General features: G+C 40.9%; 1 protein-coding gene across 5 annotated transcripts in view; it reads left to right on the top strand.

Moving 5' to 3' along the window:
* The first annotated feature begins 13,589 nt into the window (after positions 1-13,589).
* Positions 13,590-24,365, top strand: part of ogt.1 (O-linked N-acetylglucosamine (GlcNAc) transferase, tandem duplicate 1) — a 13,661-nt gene continuing 2,885 nt past the window's right edge. For 2 of the 5 annotated variants that reach the window (XM_005719728.2, XM_013908046.1), the window contains exons 1-19: positions 13,590-13,953; positions 15,278-15,428; positions 16,118-16,361; positions 16,482-16,550; positions 19,882-19,998; positions 20,091-20,170; positions 20,294-20,489; positions 20,582-20,722; positions 20,819-20,919; positions 21,349-21,502; positions 21,766-21,867; positions 21,980-22,159; positions 22,452-22,610; positions 22,730-22,819; positions 22,982-23,107; positions 23,218-23,388; positions 23,494-23,610; positions 23,717-23,887; positions 24,092-24,244. In XM_005719728.2, coding sequence (XP_005719785.1) covers positions 13,917-13,953; positions 15,278-15,428; positions 16,118-16,361; positions 16,482-16,550; positions 19,882-19,998; positions 20,091-20,170; positions 20,294-20,489; positions 20,582-20,722; positions 20,819-20,919; positions 21,349-21,502; positions 21,766-21,867; positions 21,980-22,159; positions 22,452-22,610; positions 22,730-22,819; positions 22,982-23,107; positions 23,218-23,388; positions 23,494-23,610; positions 23,717-23,887; positions 24,092-24,244 — 2,559 coding nt within the window. In that variant the 5' untranslated portion in view covers positions 13,590-13,916. Of the gene's footprint in view, positions 13,954-15,247; positions 15,429-16,117; positions 16,362-16,481; positions 16,551-16,942; positions 18,571-19,881; positions 19,999-20,090; positions 20,171-20,293; positions 20,490-20,581; positions 20,723-20,818; positions 20,920-21,348; positions 21,503-21,765; positions 21,868-21,979; positions 22,160-22,451; positions 22,611-22,729; positions 22,820-22,981; positions 23,108-23,217; positions 23,389-23,493; positions 23,611-23,716; positions 23,888-24,091; positions 24,245-24,365 lie in introns of those variants that run through there. The other 3 variants (XM_005719727.2, XM_013908016.1, XM_013908080.1) reach the window with 2 other exon arrangements.

Below are 24,365 nucleotides of genomic sequence, written 5' to 3'. Positions count from 1 at the left end.
CTTTGTGTTAGAAAAGTCTGGACCATGTTCACATTGCACTTGAATGGAGCTCAAGCTTGTTGTCAGATAGCCTTTTTCAGGGCCTCTACACGTTACACTCCACTCATAGCAAATCTGTCCATGTAAAACATCCCTTTTAGCTTGGTCTTGGCATCATCACTGTTTTTGTCCTCATTGAGAGCCCCACAGTTAATTCTGTGTATCACAGCCTGATCTCATTCAGCTCCAGTAACTCGGTGAGGAGTCCCATCTCAGACATGGCAGCGATAATGTCCACTTCTTGTAATCAAGCATGAACAAAGCACGCCTGATTACTTCCATACAGTAGAGCACAGTGACAATATAAGCATCAAAGTAGAGGAGGGTGCCACTTATATGGCACGTCAGGGCTGTAGCCTGGGCACAGATCTGGGCATGAAGTGGCTCTTTTAATGTGTGTGCTCTCTGAACAGTGACTGACATGGAAATTGCTTTGAAGTGCAGTTTGGTGAGCCCTCACAGATCTCACAAACACGCCCTCATACTTAAACTACCTAACTGGTTGATCATCACTGACCTACTCTATGTGTCTGCAGAAACAACATACACAGTGTAAGAACTTCTAATGCCTGATTTAGACCTCTGCAGGAAATCCACTGGAAACCCCTTTTAACCCTGTGGCATAACCCTCCACGTCATTCAGTTGTTGTGGGCTGCGTCAACCCAACTTATAGTTCCATTTCTCAGGAGGTGCATGTCAGGTTACGTGGACAGCAGAGGGTTCAGAGGGGTTTGTGGTTATGTCAGATGTTACGGCATAGAAGCCTAAATCAGGTAGATATACATTCAGAGGTAGTTTGAGGGAAGACTGCTTTTAGGCCTAGCTCACTATTTAATTACTTTTGTTTTCAGGTAGATTTTTGGTTTGCAGTGTTAGCCCCTTAATGCTTAGTGTATAGAATAGAACAGAATAGCCCTTTACTGTCAGTATACATGTACAATGAAACTGTGGGTGCTCCACACCAACTGTGCAAGAATAAAGTATAAATAGTAGGACAATAGGAATAAATAACAAACAAGATCATACTTGAAATTTTTTGATTTTTGAAATTTCTGCATCATCAATGTAATTTCCTCCCCCTGAAAAACCTGAATAAATTGCAAAAAAAAAAGCCAGATGTAGCAAATATGACACAAATAAAAACTCATATGCAAAATCAATATTTAATTGCTTTTTTTAGGCGCTAAAGGGTCAAAGGGTTACCCACATTAACTTCTTGTCTTGCCAACATGGCGATGAGTCCTGCCCTCATGCCTTTCAGAAATATTTTACATGCATTCTCCTACTTAGCACAAGAGGCTGTCTGTGTAAACAGTGGCCTTTTCAGTGCTCTTCAAAAGAAATCGACCACCGTGTTGTTTTTCAGGGTCAGACTGGCTCTCACACGGAGAAACACGGAGGACTTTAATTTTCTCCGATCAAAGTGAGCTGTATAGAGGAAAGGCTTAAACGAGGAATCGAAATGACGTGTTTGAGTCTCAGCTTTAATTCTTGGCCAATTTTCCCACCAGGTGCACTTGGGGAGGAGGGGGGAGTATTGCCAGTACTGCAGGCGATATAATAACACAGTGATGCCATAAAAATAACAGATAAGCTAAGGGTATTCATTAAAGCTAACGGCACTGTAGCCTGTTGTGCAGTGTTGTTGTTTAAAAGAAATGCACTGGTGACGTAATGTTTTTTGTAATTGTTGTTGTGTGATTTGGGAAATCGAGCTGAAAAATTGCACTGTCACATACATTTAAATGACGTACGCACACTCATTCATCCTGTTGTCCACGCTCCACTCCAATTTCCCAGGTGCACCGGGCAGGTCTTAACCAAGCAATGATAATTATGAGCTAGTTGGTTTCTGCATTGTACATCACACAAAGGGGATTTGCTCCAAACTAAGGTCATGCTAAAAAAAAAAAAACAGGCCTGCGCACATTGTACATAAGCCTGGGTGCCTGAATTGCTGGTTATGTCACTACGTCATTTCTTTTTTTCTTCTTTTCCTCTCTCTCTCTCCATATTAATCATATCAAAAATAGTGGTGTAACAACAGTAACCACAGGCCAAGCAATAATAGTGCTTTACAAATAGTGAAAACTATCATTAAATATAAGGCACATGCAAAATTATTAATAACTAGCATTTATTTTCAAGGGTTAAGAAATACTGCACAAGAATGTTTTATCTGGATCCACACACCTTTGGTGCCCTTCTCACTCTGTATGGATTAGCAAATGGTTTGTTTCTGTGGTTATAGACACCCAACCCTAAAAGTCTTTATTCACACTGTTCTTGTACAGCCAGACATGAAAGTCACCCAACCAGACTGCAAACATAACAACAGCTACGCTCTCCATTGTCCCTAAAGCTAAGTGTCTCTCTCTATTTTGTTTTGGACTGAAAATTGCCACACTTCAAAGCAAGTAAGCATTTGGGTCAAAATTTGTTATCAGATTTTCCAAGCTGTTGTTGACATATTAAATTCTCATTTTGAGTTGCTGGAACAGCCGACATCCTTCAGACTTTATTTGGTTGTGTTTCTCTTACTTTGAGCAGAAAAATAATGGCCTTTATCTGGAATAAACATGCTCACTTATTAGCTGATTCCGAGCCAAAACCCATTTCTTGTTGACTCCCCCCCTTGTGGGTGCCGGGCTCTCTTCCAGTGTTGAACTTTCACAGCCTCAACAACAATCTGAGAACAGAGACAATAAAAACAAGCATCTGCATTACTTTCTGCACTGAATGTTTTGGATTCAAACAGGAAATCCCACATCGTACACACAATCTGCTGAAAGCTGTCACTATGTCTTGTCATGGCAAATATGTTGAAAGTGAGCTGAAAACAAGTTTTCAGAAACCAATCATTTACAGCACAGCATCTACATCTGTCTTTTCAATCAGTCTAATCCAGGGGTAGGCAACTCCAGGCCTTGAGGGCCGGTTTCCTGTAGGTTTTAGATATCACCCTGCATCAACACACCTGAATCAAATGATTAGTTCATTCCCAGGCCTCTGGAGAACTTCAAGACATGTTGCGGAGGTAATTTAGCCATTTGAATCAGCTGTGTTGGATCAAGGGCACATCTAAAACCTGCAGGACACCAGCACTCAAGGCCTGGAGTTCCCTACCCCTGGTCTAATCAGTACAACCCATTATTCAGTAACAGGTAGGACCAACTACAGCAATAGCTTTAATTTTTATGTATGACTTTATCACTCTTCATGACAACATTGCTTCAGTTGATGGAGGTTTGTGGGTATTCTCTTAAGTGCCAACTATAGCATTTCAGTCAGGCTGAAGTCTGGCTTTGATTAAGCCATTTCAGCACCTTGATCTTTTGTTTCCTTTTTCAGTAACTTTGCTGTGCTTGGAATTATTGTCCGGTTGCGTGACAATTTCTTCCAAACTTTAGCTGTCAGGCAGATAGCCTCACGTTTGAAACAGTTTTTTCAATGACCGCAAGGTACCCAGGTGTCACAAAACGGCCGGAGGCCAAGCACCAAAATTCAAACCCACGTGCAGAAACCCCAACGTGGAGGCAGAGTAAAGGGTTTAACAAAGGTTTATTAACTAACACCAAAAAATGACGTGGATTGGATTTAAGGCTTGATACATGGGGCATGAGGGTCTTGGCCAGGGGAGTGGGATAAGCAGGGGACAGGTCCAAGAAAGCAATGGCAGATATACATGCTATACTTTATTTTGATGTGGAAAAACACAGATGTAAAGCATAATATTAATAAGGTTTGCATTAAGGTGAGCCCATTAAGCACTACTATTGTGCAGGCCTCTCTTATAATAGAGATTCATGCCTTTTAAACCAGTGTAAGCACAATAGAAAATGTCATTGTCATTATGGTTGGTTTACTTACTGGTGGGGCAACTCTTAAATGAAAAATTGATGTTATTAAAGAAGGAAAGAATAAAAGAAATGTAATTTCTATATGCTACAACACAACACAGCGGACAGAACATTACAAAATGAAAGACAAAGCATTTCTCCAGAAGTTTATTGAGTACGTTTTAATTGTAGATGAAGATGCAATAAACTAGATGTGGTGAGTAATTTTAACTGGATTGGCAGTTAAAGACTTGGAGTCTGCAACTTAGTGGCTACGGTGTCAGAGGTCACCACGCTATCCATTTCCTCAGTGACCTTTGCTTCTGCATCAGTAAGCCCTGACATTTCACCCCAGTTTCCTCCTGGCTGGACCCACCTTCTAGGAGCGTTCTCCAGGGAAGGTTTGAAAGCTGTGCTGAAAGGTTAAAGATCACTCAAGCTAGTAATAGTAAAAGTGGTATTTTAGCACTATTTAAGTGCTATTTTAATACAATGTATATAACTTTAGGTCAGTTTGACTGTGCAAATTACAAAGCGCCCAAACTCCGAACCAGTTTTAAATCCTCAGTATTTTCACTTTTCATTCACACAGTCAGCAAGTAACAAACACGATTCCTGTAATTGTTTGGCGAGAGATAACACAGGATGTAATCCTCTGAATCTGAACAGCTTGCTAATAAATCAAAAGTAAATATATTTGTCTTGCAAGTAAATTACCCCTTTTCTGTGGATGTTAGGGTAACCAAAGTGTGCAAATTCATTGTGCTGCCCTTGCACACAAACAGTAGATTTCACCACTCTCTGCTCTGTTGGTGGCCTTTGTCACAACAGCTGTGTTTCTCTAAAGTTTCTCTGCTCAGTAGAATGACTGGTACAGATGCTTTTCCTAAAATGTTTCACGTTGCATGTGAATAATGAAAGTATAAAATTGATTTTACTGGATGACTCTCAGAAGATTTTGGCTTGTCCGATCATGTATGATTTTTTTTAACGCAGCACTTGAGGGTGTGTAACTTTGAGTAGATAATGAAATAATCGCTGTCAGCAGGTACTGAGTGTGTCAATTCAAAGTCACAGCAGGGTGTGATCAGTGCAAATCTTCAATGCCAAAAAGCTCTATATTTTATGAACCACACCTGCTCAGTCTTTAATCATCACCTTCACTTAGTTTTCAAGGTAAACGCACGGGTCACTCCCAGTCCAAGATTTGAAGTGTTGTTTTCTGCTGTGGCGTGGCATTTTACAGAAAGCGGTCAGCATAATGAAAATGCTCTTTATCATTACGGTCTCTGTGTTTATGTGTGTGCGCATGTGTTTACAGGGTGAGCAAGTGTGAAATTGTCTTCAGCACATGTTTTATTGTGTTCCATGGCAGGGGCAGTGGAAGCAGCAGTCGACAGGCTGCAGTTACGCCTTTTCCTCCAGACTCTTTCCCTGTTCCTTCCACAGCTGTTGCAGCGGTCCAACCCTTTTCCGACCTATGCCGCACACACACAAAGAAATACTTGGTGCTTGTTGCGTTTGCAAATGCATAAAGAAAGTAAATCCCACTGCATTAAAAAGAAAAAGCAATTGCCTTATAAAACCCTGGCATTTGTAAAGACCTAACACTGAAAGATGTTAGGTTAGAATGACAATATTTGCAAACTATTCAAAAAGTGGCACTCCAATCAAGCTGGCAATGTGGCTCGAAATAAGTCTGTGCATGGTTTCCGCAATAATTCTACGACTGTGTGTTTCACATAAACAGGATATCTAGAGAGGAAAAGCTCAGGGTGGGAAAAGACAGAGGTGGGCTAGGATTAGAAGCACTGAAACAAATGCATGAACAAATAATTGTACAATTGAGAGGAACTACTGAATCACCACACTGAAGAAAAACAATCATACGACTCCAAATGAGAAGATAACTGCAGACTAAACTACTTTCCCAATGAAATACTGCTGGGAGCTGCAAACTGTGATGTTGAGATAAGAACATAATCACTGAAAACCAGCCTTGTGCCACAACTTCTTCTTATTATTATGCAGCTTATCTTCTCAAACCTGGTCTAATCCGTTATTGTGGCACAGTGTGCAGTTACATAACTTGGAACAGCATCAGTAAGATGGAGGAGTTCTCACACACACTGGAAGACCATCATATGATGGGCACAGCAGAGTACAAACGCACAATGCAGTGCAAACAGGTGCAACAAGTCCAGCTGGAAAACAGTGGGCTTCCTCTTAAGCTGCTTAAATGAAGTCAGAAAGTTTCGATCTTTTGATTTTTAGGGCGAACAGTAGCGTATTGTCTCAAAGCATGTCAAGAGGCTGATTTCTACTCGCGGGCGGTGACCCTCTTTCCAGACAAAGTGTTTCCCCTCACCATCACTGACTCACAAGGTAGAGCCTATTACACAACCAACGGGTTGAACGGGGTTAGAACAGGGGAGGTGAATTACTGATGGATGATCCATTTTTCGAGATAAAAGATTTTAACAAAGTGGATGACTTTTGCGTGAGAACGGAGCTCAGCACATGTCCTATTTGCTCGAGGCTGGCTACAAGTCAATTATGCTGTAACTGCCAGTGAAGAGGAAAACCCATTGGAAAGGTCCAGAAGAACTGAGAGAGAGAAACAAGGTTATTATAGTTCACTAAAACTAAGTTAGAAACTACAAGCTGATTTTAATTTAATTTAATTTAAAATTTAAATAAAAAGTAGACGTCTGAAAAGGAAAAAATGAATGAACATCTTTATTGAGACTCTGGATGTCTTTAAGTCGACTGCTTTCAAAAAGTTTTGTGTTTTTATTGTACTGATATTCCTAAACCTTGCCTCTGACACATGCCCTGCACACAATAACGATTAAAAAGACTAAAACTAACATAGAAAGGAATAAAAGTTGAACTAAAACCAAACACTTTCAAAGAATAAAAACCAAACTGAATCAACAAAATACAAAACTATCATAAGTCTGGAGAGAAACCAACTGCCAGGTCGACCCACCACGTAGCCAGATTATTGCTTTATTTGGTGGAAAAACTGAAGATTCATGAGTATCTTAATCTGCCAACTTGTGACACTGTTAGGGACTGTACACTCAGTAATTATACGATTAGACTCTGACAGCTCATTTGTGTGTGTGTTTTTTTTTTGTTGGATCTAAGTTCCCATTTGCTCTTAAACAAACAAAGGGATAGGCCGTGACAAGTGTTTTCAGTGGAAATGAGGAAAGAAGTCGAGAAAGAGTAAAGGGTGTGTTTGCAGTTTTGTGCAGCAGAGATTCCTTCTCGGTCATTAATTGCGAGAAATAAACAAACAAAAACTAATTAAAGAGCATAAAACAAAACAATAAAACATAAGAAGTAGATGTAATTGACTCACAAAGTCTTAACAAGCTCATAAAAGTCGAGTGCGTAAAACAGTGCAGAGCACCATCTCCAACTGTTTGATCTAAAGTTGCTACACTGGTTACTAAATGATAGAGAGAATAAAAAATATCAGAAAACCAGCTGTACAATCAACCCCATGTGTACAGGAGAGCCTTTCAGATAGTCCAGGACTGCAGCTAGCCAGGGGGAGTCTCCTCTAATCCTTCCCCACCCCAGACATCTCGTCTCTGGGATTGCATGCCACTCAGTGCACCCTCAGGTGGACCTAAATTAGATCTGGCAACGCCTGGATCAGTCGAGTATTCCATCAAACGAGACTTTTCATGGTAGCTAAACCCTGGAAAAGTCACATATTCACTCATTAGCCATTTTAAAATATTGTTATTATTAGTCCTACAAAATGCAGGAGATGTGCAAGTTGTGTAGAGAAATGAGAATCTGCATTAGCACGGCTGCTGTTGTCAGTGTTAGAGATTCCCAGAGGGGGAATAAAAACAGGGCTGAAGAAGGTTGTCTGTCAGCCAGTGTTATTGATAGAATAGACTGACAGCTGCTGTCATGAAAAGAGCCGCTGTGTTCTCCACGCTGTCACTCTGCTCCTCACAGAGAAAAGAGGAAGGAGGGACACGGGGAAAGATGAGCTGGCAGCGTGAAACGAGAGCGGTCAGAGAGTCAGAGGGACAACAGGTGATGACTGCAGAGATTTACAGGAGGCATCAGGCAGGTCCCGACACCTTCACAGCAAGCACCGGCTCTAACCTGTCCCATTTCTGTTCTCTGGATGCAGACACAGACAGGGTTAACTTCTAAAATCACTATATAAAAGTACTTATAAGTGTTGGCGTGTGACTTAAATGAGTATGATCTGCCGTTTGTGCTCTTTTTTCCCCCTCTAACCACAAAGAGACACATCTGAGAGATGCCTGTTTGCAGTTTTCCACACGTGCTAACTAACTTTTGATCTAAAAATGAGAAAGCGATGAGTATTAAACCTAACTTGAAACAGAAACAAACAGGCCACAGCAGTGGATTTTTGTGCATTCTTGTTTTGTTGAGACACAGCTTCAAACCGCAAGATGTATGCCTGTAAAACATCAGTCTGCACCAAAAGGTGCCTTAACTAAAGGCTGTGAACATGAATCAAACTACCACTACCTGATGATTAACCATACGAACAGCTTGAAGTCCTATATCTGCCTGCCTATCTGCTAAAGTTTGCTGTTTTTCTAAGCCCATTTCACTTCTTTGGAAATTCGACTCGGACAAAACAGGGAATAAGAATGAGTCATTTCAAAATAAACCTTTACATATGTGAAAGCGATTGAACTTTATTTTACTGTGCCAGCATTTTGTTCTGTGTCTTTCTTCTGTCTGTCTTACAGATAGAAAGATGATAGTGACAAATATGTCTAGTGCCTCAGGCCATCTAACCAATAAAAGATAATTTGTGCTTGGCTTCCTCTTTGCCATTGAAAAAAATCGTATTCTGTTTTACTATTACACTCTTCGGCCTCCTTGGGAAGGCCTATGTTAGGCACTGGAGAGGAAAGTTTGTCCGTTATTCGAACCTGGTTACATCAGAAACAATGTGGTTTTTGTCCTGGTTGAGGAACACTGGACCAGCTTTTGATCCCTTCAAGGATATTTGAGGATGTGTGGGAGTTTGTCCAACCACTCTTCGTGTGGTTTGTGGACTTGTAGAAGGCATTCAATCGCATCCCTCTGAGATACCTTTGGGATGTCCTTTAGGATTATGTGGTGCAACTGCTGCAGGAGCCTGCTTTTCATTGGTGGCAATAAGTTTGGCTCATTCACAGTGCGTGTTGGTCACATTTGTCACAGATTCCTTTGATGGTTTCTGCGGACAGAATTTCTACGTGTAGAGATGGGGTGAGGAGTTCAGTAGAGCCGCTACTCCTCCAAATCAAAAGGAGTTAAGTTGTTTCGAACATCTGGCAAGTGTGACTCCTGGTCGCTTCCTGGGTGAGGTGTTTCAGCTATGTCCCACTAGAAGGAGGCCCCAGGGCAGGACACATTGGAGAGATTACATCTTTCTGCTGGTCAATGGATGGATGGATGGATGAATGTTTTTTTATTAGCAATCTTGTGCAGCCATTTGGTTTTTCCCTGATATTTGTGTTCTGTGTGAATTCAGGACTTCTGTCTGGCTCTGTTTCCTTTCTTCCTCGTTGTAGTTTGTAATCAAAGGCAAGTTTAGCAGATGCAGATGGGACATTTATTTGCCTTGATGCAGATTTGTTTTTGGGGTTTTTTTGCAGCTTGCTCATTATAGTCAGAATGTTCCTCATAAAATGTAATCATTTTAAAGTAAAATTCAACTTCTTTGTGAACTAACACTTATCGTCAGTGTAAATAGAATATATGAGTTTTGAATTATAATGCCTCAACAACGCTCTTCTTCTTTGAGCTGCTCCCTTTAGGGTTCCCCACAAATGATCATCTCCATCAATCTCATCCTATCCCCAGCATTCTCCTTTGACATACCAGCCCTCTGCACACACTCCTTCACTACATCCATGAATCCTCTCTATATTCTTCGTCTTTTCCTCCTGCCTTTTGCCATCCTTTGTTCCCTTTAACCACAATCTCACCTCTGCAAATCCCAACTGTCTCAACTTCATCTCTCTACTCTATCTTTGCCATCTCCATCATATCAGCCAGCTCTCTTTCCACTTACCAGCCATTTCCCCTGTATTTAAAGTCCCTAGTCTCACCTCTACACACCTGCCTTCATTTTTCATTTTATGGCAAACACCCTTCCTCCTGATTTATCCAGGATTGGGACTGACATTAGCCGTATACTTGCTTGTAGCAAGTATACGGCTATATAGAAAAATATAGAGTCGATATGAGCATAATAGGTACCCGTTTAGCTACGAATGACTGAATGCAACAAAAATATTCAACAAATAAACAAATAACACCAGAGGAAAGCATTCCAAAACACTGCTAATAATGTGGGTCATCAGCTTGTACTGGATCTTATCCGAAAATAAATGGGCTGAAATAATTTAGGCCACTCAATTGGTGGCAGAATTTTCTGGGCTGGTATTTTAGCAGCACAACAGACTCTAAATATCTCCCGGCTTTTCTGTGATTTTGATATCGCCATATCCAAATTGACGTGTGATCGGACCCCTTGCTCTCGGATGCTTCCTAAAATAGCTTGTGTGAAAGCAGGGTCTGTTGTGCGGAGCTGTCACTGACCCTTTCGGCAGGGGAAGATGCGTTCACACTGACTGCCTTCCTTGTGACCGTAGCCTGCGCAAAGATAAAGCATGTCACATTCAATCGCCGTAGACACACGGTACCCATGACATCATCCTGTGCACAAGAGGCCGGCGAAGCGGTGTGAAGAGTGAGAGCAAAGCAGAGGAAAGTGAAGAAGAGCACACAAACCAGGCGTCCTGTGCATGCTTTGAGCACACAGAGCAAAACCAACATGGGCAGTGATGTCAGCTGCTTTCCCATAGAGAGGCTATGGGAAAAAACTGGGGTGCAGCCCCCCTTTTTAACATCTTCTAGCATAAATGGCATATTAATCCCTCACATTTAATTGGAAAAGGTAGCATTAAATATGTCACTCAAAGAGTTGTTGTACATAACCACTTAGTTTGAATATAAAATAGTCACTAAATTCTGATGCTGGTTGATGTAAAGCTTTAAAACCATAGAAAGGATTCTTGCAGTTTTGTGAAGAGAGGTAGAACGTCTTAGTAGTGGATTAAGTCACATTTCCAACTACAGACACATGTTCTGGACTTGAGGAAATAAAAGATCTAAAGCACAGTGTCTTAGACCAGTCTGCAAGGCTCAAGAGCTGAATCTGAGATATGGGTTTACAAAGGTTGCCCTCTGTTGGTGATTAGGAATCCTGCAGAATAGTTGCACCTAAAAGCTGCATAGCATACAGCCAAGCTGACTGCCTATGCTGAGAAAGGTTTTTGAAAACCAATTTCTATCTTAATTAATTCAAAATTTATGCTAAAACTGCACCTATTGTGTTGGGGAGTCTTGAATTTATTAATTTATTGTATTGAATTTAGAAAAAGATGGAACGAAAAAAAAACCCAAAAAACCCTGTACACCCCCACCCCTCTTTGTCCCACAATGAAACAATCCCAAACATTAAAGAAATTATATGGCTCACCATTGTCCCTAACAAATATCTGGAATATGTGGAAATTATTTTCCATTCCTTAAATTTTTCTACATTTTCAGCTGATCTGCTCATTAAAGTATGCACAGTTGTACAGTGTAAAGTATTTCCCCCCTTCCTGATTTCTTAGGTTTTTACATATTTCTCACAATCACGTTTCAGATCATCAAACAAATTTTAACATAAGGCAAAGTTAACCTGGTAAATAGAATAAAGAAATTCATTTATTGGAAAAAGTTATCTACCTTCCTCCCCATGATGAACTAACTGTGATTAACCACATTTATCAAAAATAGTAAGGTCACTTTCTCCTGCCACACCCAGGTCTCATTACTGGCCTGTTGAATCAAGAAATCACTTAAATAGAACCTATCTCAGAAGTGAAGTTCGCTAAAAGATCTTGAAAAGTAACGCATCATGGAACGATTTAAAGAAACTCAAAAACAGATAAGGAACAGTCACTGACATTTATCAGTCTGGAAAGGTCTGGAAAGGTCTGGAAAGCGATTTCTCAGGCAATGCGACTCCAGTGACTCACAGTGAGAGCCATTATCCACAAATAGAGAAAAAATGGAACAGAGGTAAACCTTTGCAGGAGTTGCCGGCCTACCAAAATTACTCCAAGACAGCAACGATGACTCAGCCAGGAAGTCACAAAAAACCCCAAATCAACATTAAAGAACCGCAGGCTTCACACGTCTCAGTTAAGGTCAGAGTTTATGAGTCAACAATAAGAAAGAGAGTTGGGAGAGTTCAAGGAGAAAACCACCGCTGACCAAAAAGAACACAAAGGCTCGTCTCACAAAACATCTTGATGATATATTTAGGAATTTAAGGAAAATAGTCTTCGGACTGAGAAGACAAACGATGAACATTTGGGAACGTTTGAGTCCCGTTATATCTGGCATAAAACTAACACAGTATTTGGTCAAATAGAGCATCACACCAGCAGTCAAACACCGTGGTGGTAGTGTGATGGTCTGAGGCTGCCCCAGCCAACATGTATATATGGGCCCCACCTGGTTTTTGCGTGGGCTGGATGGGTATCATGTGGGCATGGGCTCAAACTGGGCTTTTTGTATGGGGCCTACTTGGGTTTTTCACATTAAACCCATATGGGCAATCCCAAGTGGCCACTTTTAGTAGGTCCAAACATGGGAAACACTTAACTTGGTCCAAAATGGGAAACACACGTAGGGCCCACTTGGGTTTTCCACCTAGGATAGACATGGGCTAACACAGTCATTTAAGGATAGGCTGTTGTTGTGTGCCCCAGGTGGGGCAAAGTGAGGTAATCAACTTTGCTGCTGCAGGACCCGGACGACTTACCGTAATTGATGGAACTTTGAATTCTGCTCTCTACCAGAAAATCCTGAAGGAAAATGTCTGGCTAGCACTTCATGCCCTGAAGCCCAAGCCTGTTTGGATTATGAGTGGTACAATGATACAAAACACACCAAGTCCACTTCTAAATGACTTAAAAAACAGGAAAAACAAAAACAGAAGCAAAATAAAGATATTTTAGTGGCTTAGTCAAAGTCTGCATTAAAAACAGGTTCGAGGGCAATTACTTTTTCACAAATTGGGATTTATTTACTAAAATAAATCATAATTTATCTCATTAATCTGTGTTTAATATTAAACTTTGCTTGGTGATCTGAATGATCTGTGACAACTAGTTCTTGAATTGTATATTAGTTAACATCACTACCACTTCAGTTTTTGCGCCTGTTTTATCGGCATAGCAGAGCCGCGTAGATCTCCAGCTGTGCATTGCATAACTTAAACAGAATCCACCCACTGTTATATAATGTCGGTGTCTCATATTATTCTCGTGTGGCTGTGGTAACACGTTACAATCCACAGACGATCTGCCTCGTGAATCTTAAAACCGGTTCTCTGCTGGCTTTTTCCGTTTGCACTCCGTCTCACTGCACCAATGTGTTCTTCCGCGCAGCATCGTTCCTAATGTGTTTTTTAAACTTTAGTAAATAAAGAAATAACACGCGATAAAGGGAGAAAAATGTAATCACAAATCTTCTGAAATATTTTTACATCGCTAAGTGCGATATTTATTACAGTTTTACACACGTGTCTCGGTAACGGCGGTGAACGGATCTAGTTTATCTCAAAAACGAGTTCCACCCATCTCGCCATTTTATGATCCACTGCTGCTTTGTTGGGAAGGGGAAGCTAGCAAGAGCCATTAAACCAACAGCACGTAACATGCTAGCTTAAAAACGAGCTCTTAACAGCAAGACAATTGATTGGGTATTAGCCAGCTGATACTAACCACTGCGAAAGCTACATTTGTCGCTTTAGGGGGAAAAGAAACATACGTTAGGACATTAGTTTAGCTAACTCTGCATAGCTATTGGGGCAACGTGTTTGCTGCTTGTCGCAATTTTTTTTTCTCTGAGATTGTTATCTGCTAGAGGACACATTGACGACCACCGTGCAAGACTCGAAGACCGAGGAGATGGCGAGCTCAGTGGGAAACGTGGCCGACAGCACAGGTTTGCTGTTTTTATGCAAGTAATTCTACACAGAAGGCAACAAGGCAAGCTTCAAAGACTGTGTCCTTGTGTAGGTTTCCCCCCCTAGATGCGATCGAGCTAGTATCTAACAAATAGACCTTAAAAAAAGAAAATAGGTAAACTATTTTAACCCTGTTTTTATTAAATTTGTCTTTTGTCCAACGTGGAAGAACATGTTAGTAATAGCAACGCGGGCTCAAATTTCTACCTCGTATCGCGACAATAAAAGCCCTAAAGCTAACATTAGCGTAATTTAGCTTTTAGCACAGGTTTGCGTCGAAGTAGCCGCAAATTGTCTACTAGTCACACTTTAACGCAGACGAATAAGCATTCCACGAAGGTGCTTTAGCGGTTTGCTCGGGGTATACCATTTTTGTTTCATTGATTTCATGTTTAAGGGTCGCTGTGAAAGCTAAGTCAGCACAAAGGGGCTTGAAGATGTCTTTGAAATTTGTTATCGGGGGGCCTTGCTACTGAAGTCTGGCCTGTGTCTACCGCTTAGCACAGATAGCCTTTAGGCTAATGGTAGCATTATCCCAAAGGTTATCGGCGATACTGATACCAGAACGTTCTGAAACCCGGTATTTTCGCGCATTGACTGGTGGTTTAAGCAATTTAAGCTATACTCTTTCCACAAGTAATGTTACGTAAGTGTCATGAACGCTTGAGCAAACCGGATCTACTGCATTATTAGCCCTGCAGTAAAAGTTTAACTATATGATGCGGCTTTGTTTTCTCAGCCCCACCTTTGAATAACTACTTTGTTTTGTTGGAGCAGAGCGTTCTGATGTGTTCACTACCACTTCAGTGATATATACACACACACACGGCCCAAAAAAATAAAAATTGTATTAGAATAAGTTACAATAAAGTAATCTGGTGTTTCAAAAAAGTACATATTTGATATGATAAATTACTAAACATCCAAAATGTGTTATGGAGTTTTTTTTGCCAGAACCTCTCACACCCGTTTCATCCATCTGCTTGCCTGTTTTCCCATCACACACATTATTTTCCTCCATTTTTTTTTTATTTGTTAGACTTTATTGTGACTCCTACCCACACAATAAGATGTAAAATCCCCAAATGTGTATCATGAGTCCCCCCCCCCTTTTATTTTGAGTTCAAATTGTGTTAGTCACTCTTCTTAAATTAAAGCATTTGTCTTATTTTCCTCTTTAAAAAAATTCTGTTATCATTTGTCTGATTTTAATTTTTTCCATCACCTCTAATGTGTCGTTTTCCCCCTCCTTGGCTTATGTTGGTGCTCCAGAACCAACAAAACGTATGCTTTCCTTCCAAGGGTTGGCTGAGCTGGCGCACCGGGAGTATCAGTCAGGGGATTTTGAGGCAGCTGAGCGCCACTGCATGCAGCTGTGGAGGCAGGAGCCTGATAACACAGGCGTGCTGTTGCTCCTGTCCTCCATCCACTTCCAGTGCCGAAGACTCGACAGGTGAGGTGTTGGGGGGGTGGAAAAGCACACTGGGCATGTGAGCAGTAGCAGAGGAAAATGGGTCGTCTTGGCTTTTTGAGTGCACACACTGGGGAGTCCTGTGGAGCAGCTGGGCTGTCTTGTGCAAATCCTGTTATGTGGTTTAACTTGGGTTTTGTGCATTTCTGGTGGTTGGAGTGTAACCTTTCTTTTCAGGTGCTTGGGTCTTTCAAGTAATATGATCTAAAGGCTTTTTCACTCATTTCAAATCCTTAAATGTGGACAATGCCAGTATCATTACAGCCTTGTAATGCTGTTGAATTTGGTATTTAACCATAATACAAATGCTAAACTTGTATGCTTTTGTTGTTTACCCCAAAAACTGTTGGTTAATAAAAATGTTCCATGACAGCTCACAGGATCAAATTGAATATGGTGATCTTCTTCGTGGTATTTTCATCATAACTTATTTTGGGCTGTACTGCCTGCATGTTTGCATAGTAGACATTTGAATAAAAAGTTTTGCTCAGGTGCTGAGGCTCATGTTAATGTGTCTTGATATTTGGGATTTTCATCATATTTGACAATGCATCTTAAACTAATTTTCTGTTCTTTAACATCTTGGGCCTTGCTGTTGTTTCTACACAGCAGTTTGAACCAACTGTGTCAGCTCTGGAGTGTAATAGTTTGTGCATAATCTTTCCTTGCAGGTCTGCTCATTTCAGTACCTTGGCCATCAAGCAGAACCCAATGTTGGCTGAGGCCTACTCCAACCTGGGGAATGTGTACAAGGAGCGTGGGCAGCTGCAGGAGGCAATAGAGCATTATCGCCATGCTCTGAGACTCAAGCCAGATTTTATTGACGGGTACATCAACTTGGCTGCAGCTCTGGTGGCCGCAGGAGATATGGAGGGAGCCGTGCAGGCTTATGTCTCCGCATTACAATACAACCCAGTGAGTTAATTTATATTTTTTTCTAAATTGTATGTGTCAATGCCCTATACATTTATTTAGTTGGAATGGCCACAAATAGGCTGTTTATAGAATTATTTTTATTTTTTTCCATCTTCACAGGATCTATATTGTGTGCGCAGTGACTTGGGGAATTTGCTTAAAGCCCTCGGGCGTTTGGAAGAGGCCAAGGTATGTTACAGCGCGTTGGCGTATACTTAGATGTGGCGTTTGTATTTTTGTTGTAGATCTTTCTTTTTTTCTTTCTTTCTTTCTTCCTCCTTGTCCATCAATTTTGTTTTTAGTGTCACTCACTAAGACCATAGATGGGTTGTTTTTTTTTTTCTCCGCTTTGACATTTTTAAAGCAGTCTTACTATTCAACCCACTTATGTGAAGGACAGAAAATGGAAGCATCTCCTCATTTTTCAGAGTTGCAGTTAGCTTCTTATCCCCTTATTTTAAACCTTTTTGAAGTACTGGACTGTAATGGGTTAACACCCATATGTGGAAATCAGGTTTTCTGAATTTCTTTTTAAAAAAAAAAAAAACAAAGCAATACACATACTGTTTTGTTTTTTGTTTTGTTTTTTAGACAGCTTACATTTAAAAAAAAAAATAAAATACATTTTTTTAGTGTACACATTACATTCGTCTCTACCCTATATCACTTTTAGTCCCAATGTCCTTTGCTTTACACAGACCTCTTATCAGAGATCAGTCCCTTTCCCTTTCAGGAAGAAAGGCTGGAGTTTCAAAATTCACACAGCTGAACTAACCTCGGCCCCATGCATTTCCATAAAGTTGACTTTGGAGGAAAAACGCTGGCTCGGTCTTTGAAGAAATTATGAACTGATGAAAAGTTAGTTTATCTTTGCAGTGCAAAAGATAAGATGGTTTCTAACCTAACTACTATACTCCTGTATTGTTTTTCTTTCAAGTGCCCTTATGACAGGTTCTTCTCAGTTTGCTGTCAGTTTGGGGGTGCTACACTTCAATTTATCACTTTTAAATGTATCTATATTTTTTGGGGGGGGGGGTTACCTGAATTGGGTTAAATTTGTGATTATGGAGTTGTCTTGCTGGTTACAGGCCATCTTATTTCGTGCTAGAGGGGGGTAAAGGAGTGGGGAGGAGCATCAGGGAGTCACAAGCTCCCCAGCTCTGTCGCTCCGCCCCCCCGCGCGCTTGCTGAGGATTGGTGGAGTGGGCGCGCTCAAAGCTGTCTTCCTGACCCTTCAGTTTGATTTAATCAGTGCTTGAGCACATTCCCAACAGTGCCTTTCCGCACATATACATCAATTTTTGGATCCACTTGATGGATTTTATCCAGCTGGTTATCTCTTCAGATATCCACTGCTTTTGAATTGTTAACTGAACATATGGATTTAAGAGCAGTCATTCTCACATGCCTTAAAGTGGCACAAATGCTGTCAGGCAGACAGCTTACCATCGGTACTCCACCGCCTGCGTCAGATGCTGGGTTAGAAAGACAGAAGCACGCGCAACAGCGATGACCTCTTTATTTCAGAGCTGTGGAGGCTTCTAGATACAAATAATTAAACCACAGACTTTTCTCCATTGGCCAGGACTCAAGAAAGCAGGCCAGGATAAAGAAATCAAAGTTCTATAAATATTTCATGAAAATGCAAAAAAAGAAAAGCCATGATTAATACTTCTTCCCTTTTTTCTTCAAATATGTAATATTATTCCCAAAGAAATGGGATCAGTTCATTTGGGCAAGATCAAGCCAGTAACTGCCCTCCTGTTCTGTGATTGTAAAAACTGAATTGAGAATTTACTGAAAGCTTGACTTTCCCTGGTACTGCACGGATCAAAGCCTTTCTTCCCTCCCAGTTACCCCTAAAGCATTCCTTTTGTTTTCTTTGAAATGAAACATTCATTTGCATGAATGAAAACTAAGGCTAGTATTATAGTTTTTGTTTGTTATTTGGACAAAAGTGCTTTTTTTTTTTTTTTATTTCCATATTTTTAAAAAAATGTATTGTTTGAGAACTTTTACTAACGATCTTGTTTTCTGATTTTTGTCTCTTTTGGTTTTTCCACAACTGATATTGTTATTTAGAAGGTTTCAGGTGGGTGACACTATTCCTGCGTAGGTGCCTGGCGGAAAGGAACACTAGGGCAGCCTCAGTCCTCTCCTCTTCTTCCAGCCAGCTGCGACCACCACTCTGACAAAGTCCAAAAATATGGTAACGGGTTTGTAACTGCCAACAAAAGAAAAACCACCTTACTTCATGCTTGAGCTCCTCTGTCTTGTGGCTTCCTTTTGAAGAGCAAAAGTAAAAAATAATAGTAGTAGTAGTAATAATAATAGAGCATTACAGTAAGCATTTCTTAAAATATGCTATACTAATTACCCAACTTTATATTATGTAAAAAAAGAAACTTGGTTTTGGAAGCATTAATCATGAAAAACAAGTAAGAACCCTCTAACTCTTACATTTTGGTTATTTTTTTCCTGTTTTGTTTTGATTTCCCTTCTTTATTTGGAGTTGCAGCGTTCTGATGATCATGCAGATAGTGCGCTGTGAGTCTGCAGTAACGCAGGGGCTGCGCAGCGATATCTTCCAAGCAACCAAAAAGGCGGAAAGCGCAAGCGTGCGGCTCCCCCATACCCTTCATTCCCTTTGGCCTGTTAGTTGTGGACCTCCCCCCTCTTGCAACCAGCCTGGTTGCCAAGTGCCCCTAAATTTCAAGTGTAATTGGCTTATGACAAAACCAAAGACAACGTTTTGTGACAAATGGCAGTGTAATTATCTTAGCATTTAACCACTGCCTTTCTCTGTATTCAGAGCCATTTTGTGGGTGCCGAGTGTGTGCCAGTCTGGTGTTGCAAGTGTTCTGTCAGGGGTTGTTGGTCTGCAGCTGTTTCACGTGGCCATTCAGCAAGCGTAGCGGCGCAATAAGAACCTTTGCCAGGAGCAAGGTCATGCAAAGAGCATAATATGGTGCACAGGCGTGGTGACCCACGCAGCGCGCTCGTGTTTCTTGCGCATGCATTACAGGGACTTTCACCTGCACAAAATGCCCAGCATCCCAGGTTGTGAGATGCCTTGCTAACATCAAATAGAGATTTCATGCAGTTTGTTTGTTGGTACTTTAAATTTTAATAAAAATTGTTATTAGGGTGGGCAGACAGCAGATTTTACTGGCTCTAGTAACCACTACATTTGGTAAGGATGTGGTCATAACTGGAGGATGAGGGCCTATGTGTGGGTGTCGGTTGGATCCGCGCAGCGTAGGAAAAAGCATTGCAGCTTTGCGCGGCAGACTTGTGCGCAGGCGAGCCCATGCTGTAGACTCACTTTTTGCCATCATGGAGAATGGTCACTAATTTTGCTTTCTCTTGCTTTTTGTTTTCTCTTTTGCTTTTATTCTCAATCTCTTTTTTTTATTTATTTATTTATTTTTTATCAAACCCTTCCCCCCCCCTTCTATGCACTATACCTCTCCCATTCTACCTCTTCTCCTTTCCTGTGGTTATTTTAAACCCATTGAAGGCTTGTTACCTGAAAGCCATTGAGACTCAGCCCAACTTTGCCGTGGCTTGGAGCAACTTGGGCTGTGTGTTCAATGCCCAGGGAGAGATATGGCTGGCCATACACCATTTTGAAAAGGTCAGTTGCATAGTTTTTTGTAACATTAATCAAACTATATTATGAGACACCTTAACAGTATCAAATATAAAGTCTTTTTCCTTGGTTTTTAGGCAGTGACACTGGATCCAAATTTCCTTGATGCATACATCAATTTAGGCAATGTTTTGAAGGAGGCCCGCATCTTTGACAGGTGAGTCTAAATCATGACAGATTTTTGCATCTGCTTGTGGGTTTTTTGTTTTTAGGTTGTAGCATACATCATTTCATTTTAAATGTTTGCAGAATATTCATAACTTTTATTCACATCTTCCAGAGCTGTGGCTGGATACTTGAGAGCCCTGAGTCTGAGCCCCAATCATGCTGTTGTCCATGGAAATCTGGCCTGTGTCTACTATGAGCAGGGCCTCATTGACCTTGCTATTGACACCTACCGCCGTGCTATTGAATTGCAGCCCCACTTTCCTGATGCCTACTGCAATTTGGCAAACGCTCTAAAGGAGAAAGGAAATGTAATGTGTTTTTTGTCTCGAATCTTGAGTACCTCTGAGGTCATTAAACACTTGCTGAGTTTTTACTGACTGAGTTCTATTTTCCCTAACAGGTGTCTGAAGCCGAAGAGTGCTACAACACAGCTTTGCGTTTGTGTCCAACTCATGCCGACTCTCTTAACAACTTGGCCAATATCAAGCGTGAGCAGGGCTACATCGAGGAAGCTGTTCAGCTCTACAGAAAAGCCTTAGAGGTGGGTTTAACATTGTCAAGATTAACAGATTTGAAATATTCACTTTTACAGTAAAAATGATCATGTGGTGATACTCATTCAAACTTTATTCATCAGGTGTTCCCAGAGTTTGCAGCAGCTCACTCTAACTTGGCCAGTGTGTTGCAGCAGCAGGGAAAACTGCAGGAAGCCCTCATGCACTACAAAGAGGCAATCAGGTTTGTAAATGAATGCTGGAGACAACTGTGGACTTTGAGTTTATGCCTGAAATTAGCTTTCTTTTTCTTTGTTGGGCTCATGTTTAATCACTCCTGTCACTTTTCTAAAGTGAGAATAGCTGTCTTAGTTCAGACATGTTACTGATCTACTAACTTTAAATGGATGTTTGATTTGTAGCATTCCTAAAAGTCCCGTTGGCAACATTTACCGAAAAAGCTGCTATCTTAATAACTGCTGCTAAATAACTTAAAGTTTGTACATGAAAATAGAGCAGTAAGTATACTGTGAAGCCACCTGAGTGTTGCCAGATATGAGTGAAAAATTAAATCCATTAATTTCTCTCCTGTGACACTCCTATGATTATTTACTTTTGTGTAAAAAGACCTGACAGCTGAGTAATTTTGTTATGTGGTCTGTTTGAATTTTAGAATCAGCCCCACATTTGCTGATGCCTACTCAAACATGGGGAATACACTAAAAGAAATGCAAGATGTTCAGGGAGCTCTGCAGTGTTATACTCGTGCCATCCAGATCAACCCCGCCTTTGCTGATGCTCACAGCAATTTAGCCTCAATCCATAAGGTAGGAATATTTCTTAATTTTACTCTTCATATGCTTCATATGCTCTCTCTAGATGATAGATAGATATAGCACTTCACTATTAGATTATCCACCTCCAGGTTGCTTCTGATGTTGCTTTTCACATTAAATTAGTAAATTTAAAGATGTATTTTCACACAAACCTAATTAAAAATTGAGCAATGGATACCTGAGTTGGCACCCGTTTGTTAGTTGAGTATGCCTTTTGGAGTTTTAATTTTTGTTTGTATTTATTTTATTTTTAGGATTCTGGAAACATCCCAGAGGCTATTGCATCTTATCGCACAGCCTTGAAACTGAAGCCTGACTTCCCTGATGCTTACTGCAACTTGGCACACTGCCTACAGGTGTTCATCTGCTGTTATACTGCATCTTTCTATTTATTTTTTTACTTCTGCTGTTATCAAAACAAATTTTCTGACTACTTTTTGTTGTTGTTTTTGCCCCCCACTTTTTCAGATTGTGTGTGACTGGACAGATTATGATGAGCGGATGAAAAAGCTTGTGAGCATTGTGGCAGACCAACTGGAGAAGAACCGCTTGCCCTCAGTGCACCCACACCACAGCATGCTGTATCCGCTCTCTCACAGCTTCCGCAAGGCCATTGCTGAGCGCCACGGAAACCTTTGCCTGGACAAGGTAGACAAAATGATCAAAGCAAGTAAACCTTTAATATATATTTTGGGAGGGTGGAAGGTGGCTGGTGATGGAAGTGCCTGCAGGGTATGGGGAAGGTAAGGGGGGTGGGCAAGGTACTGGGTATAAAGAAGTAGAGAAGCTGGTGGTGAGTGGGTCGCTTGGAGTGATGAAGGTATGGGGGTAAGAAATGATTTTTGGGCAAACAAATTTTTATGTTGTCAGTCAAACATCTGCCATGTAGACTTTACTGTCCTACTGTACACGTATTCTTATAACATTACTTACTCCACAGATTAATGCACTGCACAAACCGGCTTACGAGCATCCCAAGGATCTGAAAGCTAGCGGTGGACGTCTGCGCATTGGATATGTAAGCTCTGACTTTGGCAACCATCCAACCTCCCACCTGATGCAGTCCATTCCTGGAATGCACAATCCTGAAAAATTTGAGGTAATTTCAACTCTGAATTGGTTTTTATGGTTTTTTAAAAAAAAAGGTGCTTATTACACTCTGCAATGTATTGACACAGTGTTGACTAAAGTCTTAATTTTGTTTTCCTTACCCTAAAGGTGTTTTGCTATGCACTCAGCCCTGATGATAGTACCAATTTCCGTGTGAAAGTGGTCGCTGAAGCTCATCATTTCACAGACCTCTCACAGGTAACTCGTAACATGTTGTTTCCTCAACAGTATCCTTCTATTTATAACACATCAACCTTGAGCATTTCTATTTTTAACTTGGAAGTCATTTCAACCATTGTGCTGTCAGATGCAATGTCAGGAACTCGAGCCATTTACATAAACTGTAATTTTTGTCTCCAGATACCTTGCAATGGCAAGGCAGCTGATCGTATTCACCAGGATGGAATCAACATTCTAGTGAATATGAATGGATACACCAAGGGAGCAAGAAATGAGCTCTTTGCCCTCCGCCCTGCCCCTGTTCAGGTAAGCCTTGCATGTAAATTGTTAGCCTGTCTAGGGGATAGCTATATTTCTGCTTGTGCAATATACTGACCGTGAAAACGCACAGCTAACAATTTCTACCTATTCAATAGGCTATGTGGCTAGGTTACCCTGGAACCAGCGGAGCTCCCTTCATGGACTACATCATCACAGACAAGGAGACATCGCCTACAGAAGTGGCTGAGCAGTACTCAGAGAAACTTGCCTACATGCCCAATACCTTCTTCATTGGAGACCATGCCAACATGTTCCCTCACCTCAAGGTTTGTCCAGCCTTACAATGCTGCAGATTGATTCTGTGAGCTGTCTTGTTTTCCTAAAATTTTACTTTCACTGTTGTTGTAACTTTATTTATTTTTGACCAACAGAAAAAGGCAGTGATTGATTTCAAGTCTAACGGGCACATCTTTGACAACCGCATCGTTCTTAATGGTATTGATCTGAAGGCCTTCTTGGACAGTCTGCCCGATGTCAAAGTGATAAAGGTGAGTAAGGAAAAATATCCAGAAACTTTATTAAAACAGATGTTTAATCTGAAACAATAATTCTGATTATTGATGAACATGTTTTATTTATTTTTTAATCGACCAGATGAAGTGTGACAACAACCAGGAATCTACTTGTGACACAAATGGAGCCCTGTCCATGCCTGTAATTCCCATGAACACAGCAGCTGAAGCAATCATCAACATGATCAATCAAGGCCAAATCCAGGTCACAATCAATGGCTTCACTGTCAGCAATGGCCTAGCCACCACACAGGTAAGAGTCACTATTAGATGTACACACTTTGGCCACTTTTGCTTCATGTAAACACACTGTCTGGACACCCTGGTCATGTTCCCATATATTGTCACATGCTGCTTCTTTTTACAGAAGTATTTTAGTCAATGTTCCCTCATTTAGGAGGGACTTTAAAACAAATGTAAGCGTTAAGGCCGCAATATTTTCATTCCTCATGTTTAGATCAGTAACAAAGCTGCAACTGGGGAGGAGGTGCCACGCACGATTGTTGTAACAACTCGTTCTCAGTATGGTCTCCCAGAGGACTCAATTGTCTACTGCAACTTCAACCAGCTCTACAAGATTGATCCACCTACTCTCCAGATGTGGGTCAATGTAAGTTTGGACTGTCCTTATTATTAATGAACTGGAGTTCCTTTAACTAAGAAATTCTGTTTAAGGGCGTTTCAGTGTGTGTGTGTGTGTGTGTGTGTGTGTGTGTGTGTGTGTGTGTATA

The sequence above is a fragment of the Pundamilia nyererei genome, unplaced genomic scaffold, assembly GCF_000239375.1.
Source record: "Pundamilia nyererei isolate P.nyererei 1_Seehausen unplaced genomic scaffold, PunNye1.0 scaffold00001, whole genome shotgun sequence".
Taxonomy (NCBI): domain Eukaryota; kingdom Metazoa; phylum Chordata; class Actinopteri; order Cichliformes; family Cichlidae; genus Pundamilia; species Pundamilia nyererei.
This window is presented reverse-complemented; position numbering and strand designations above follow the sequence as displayed.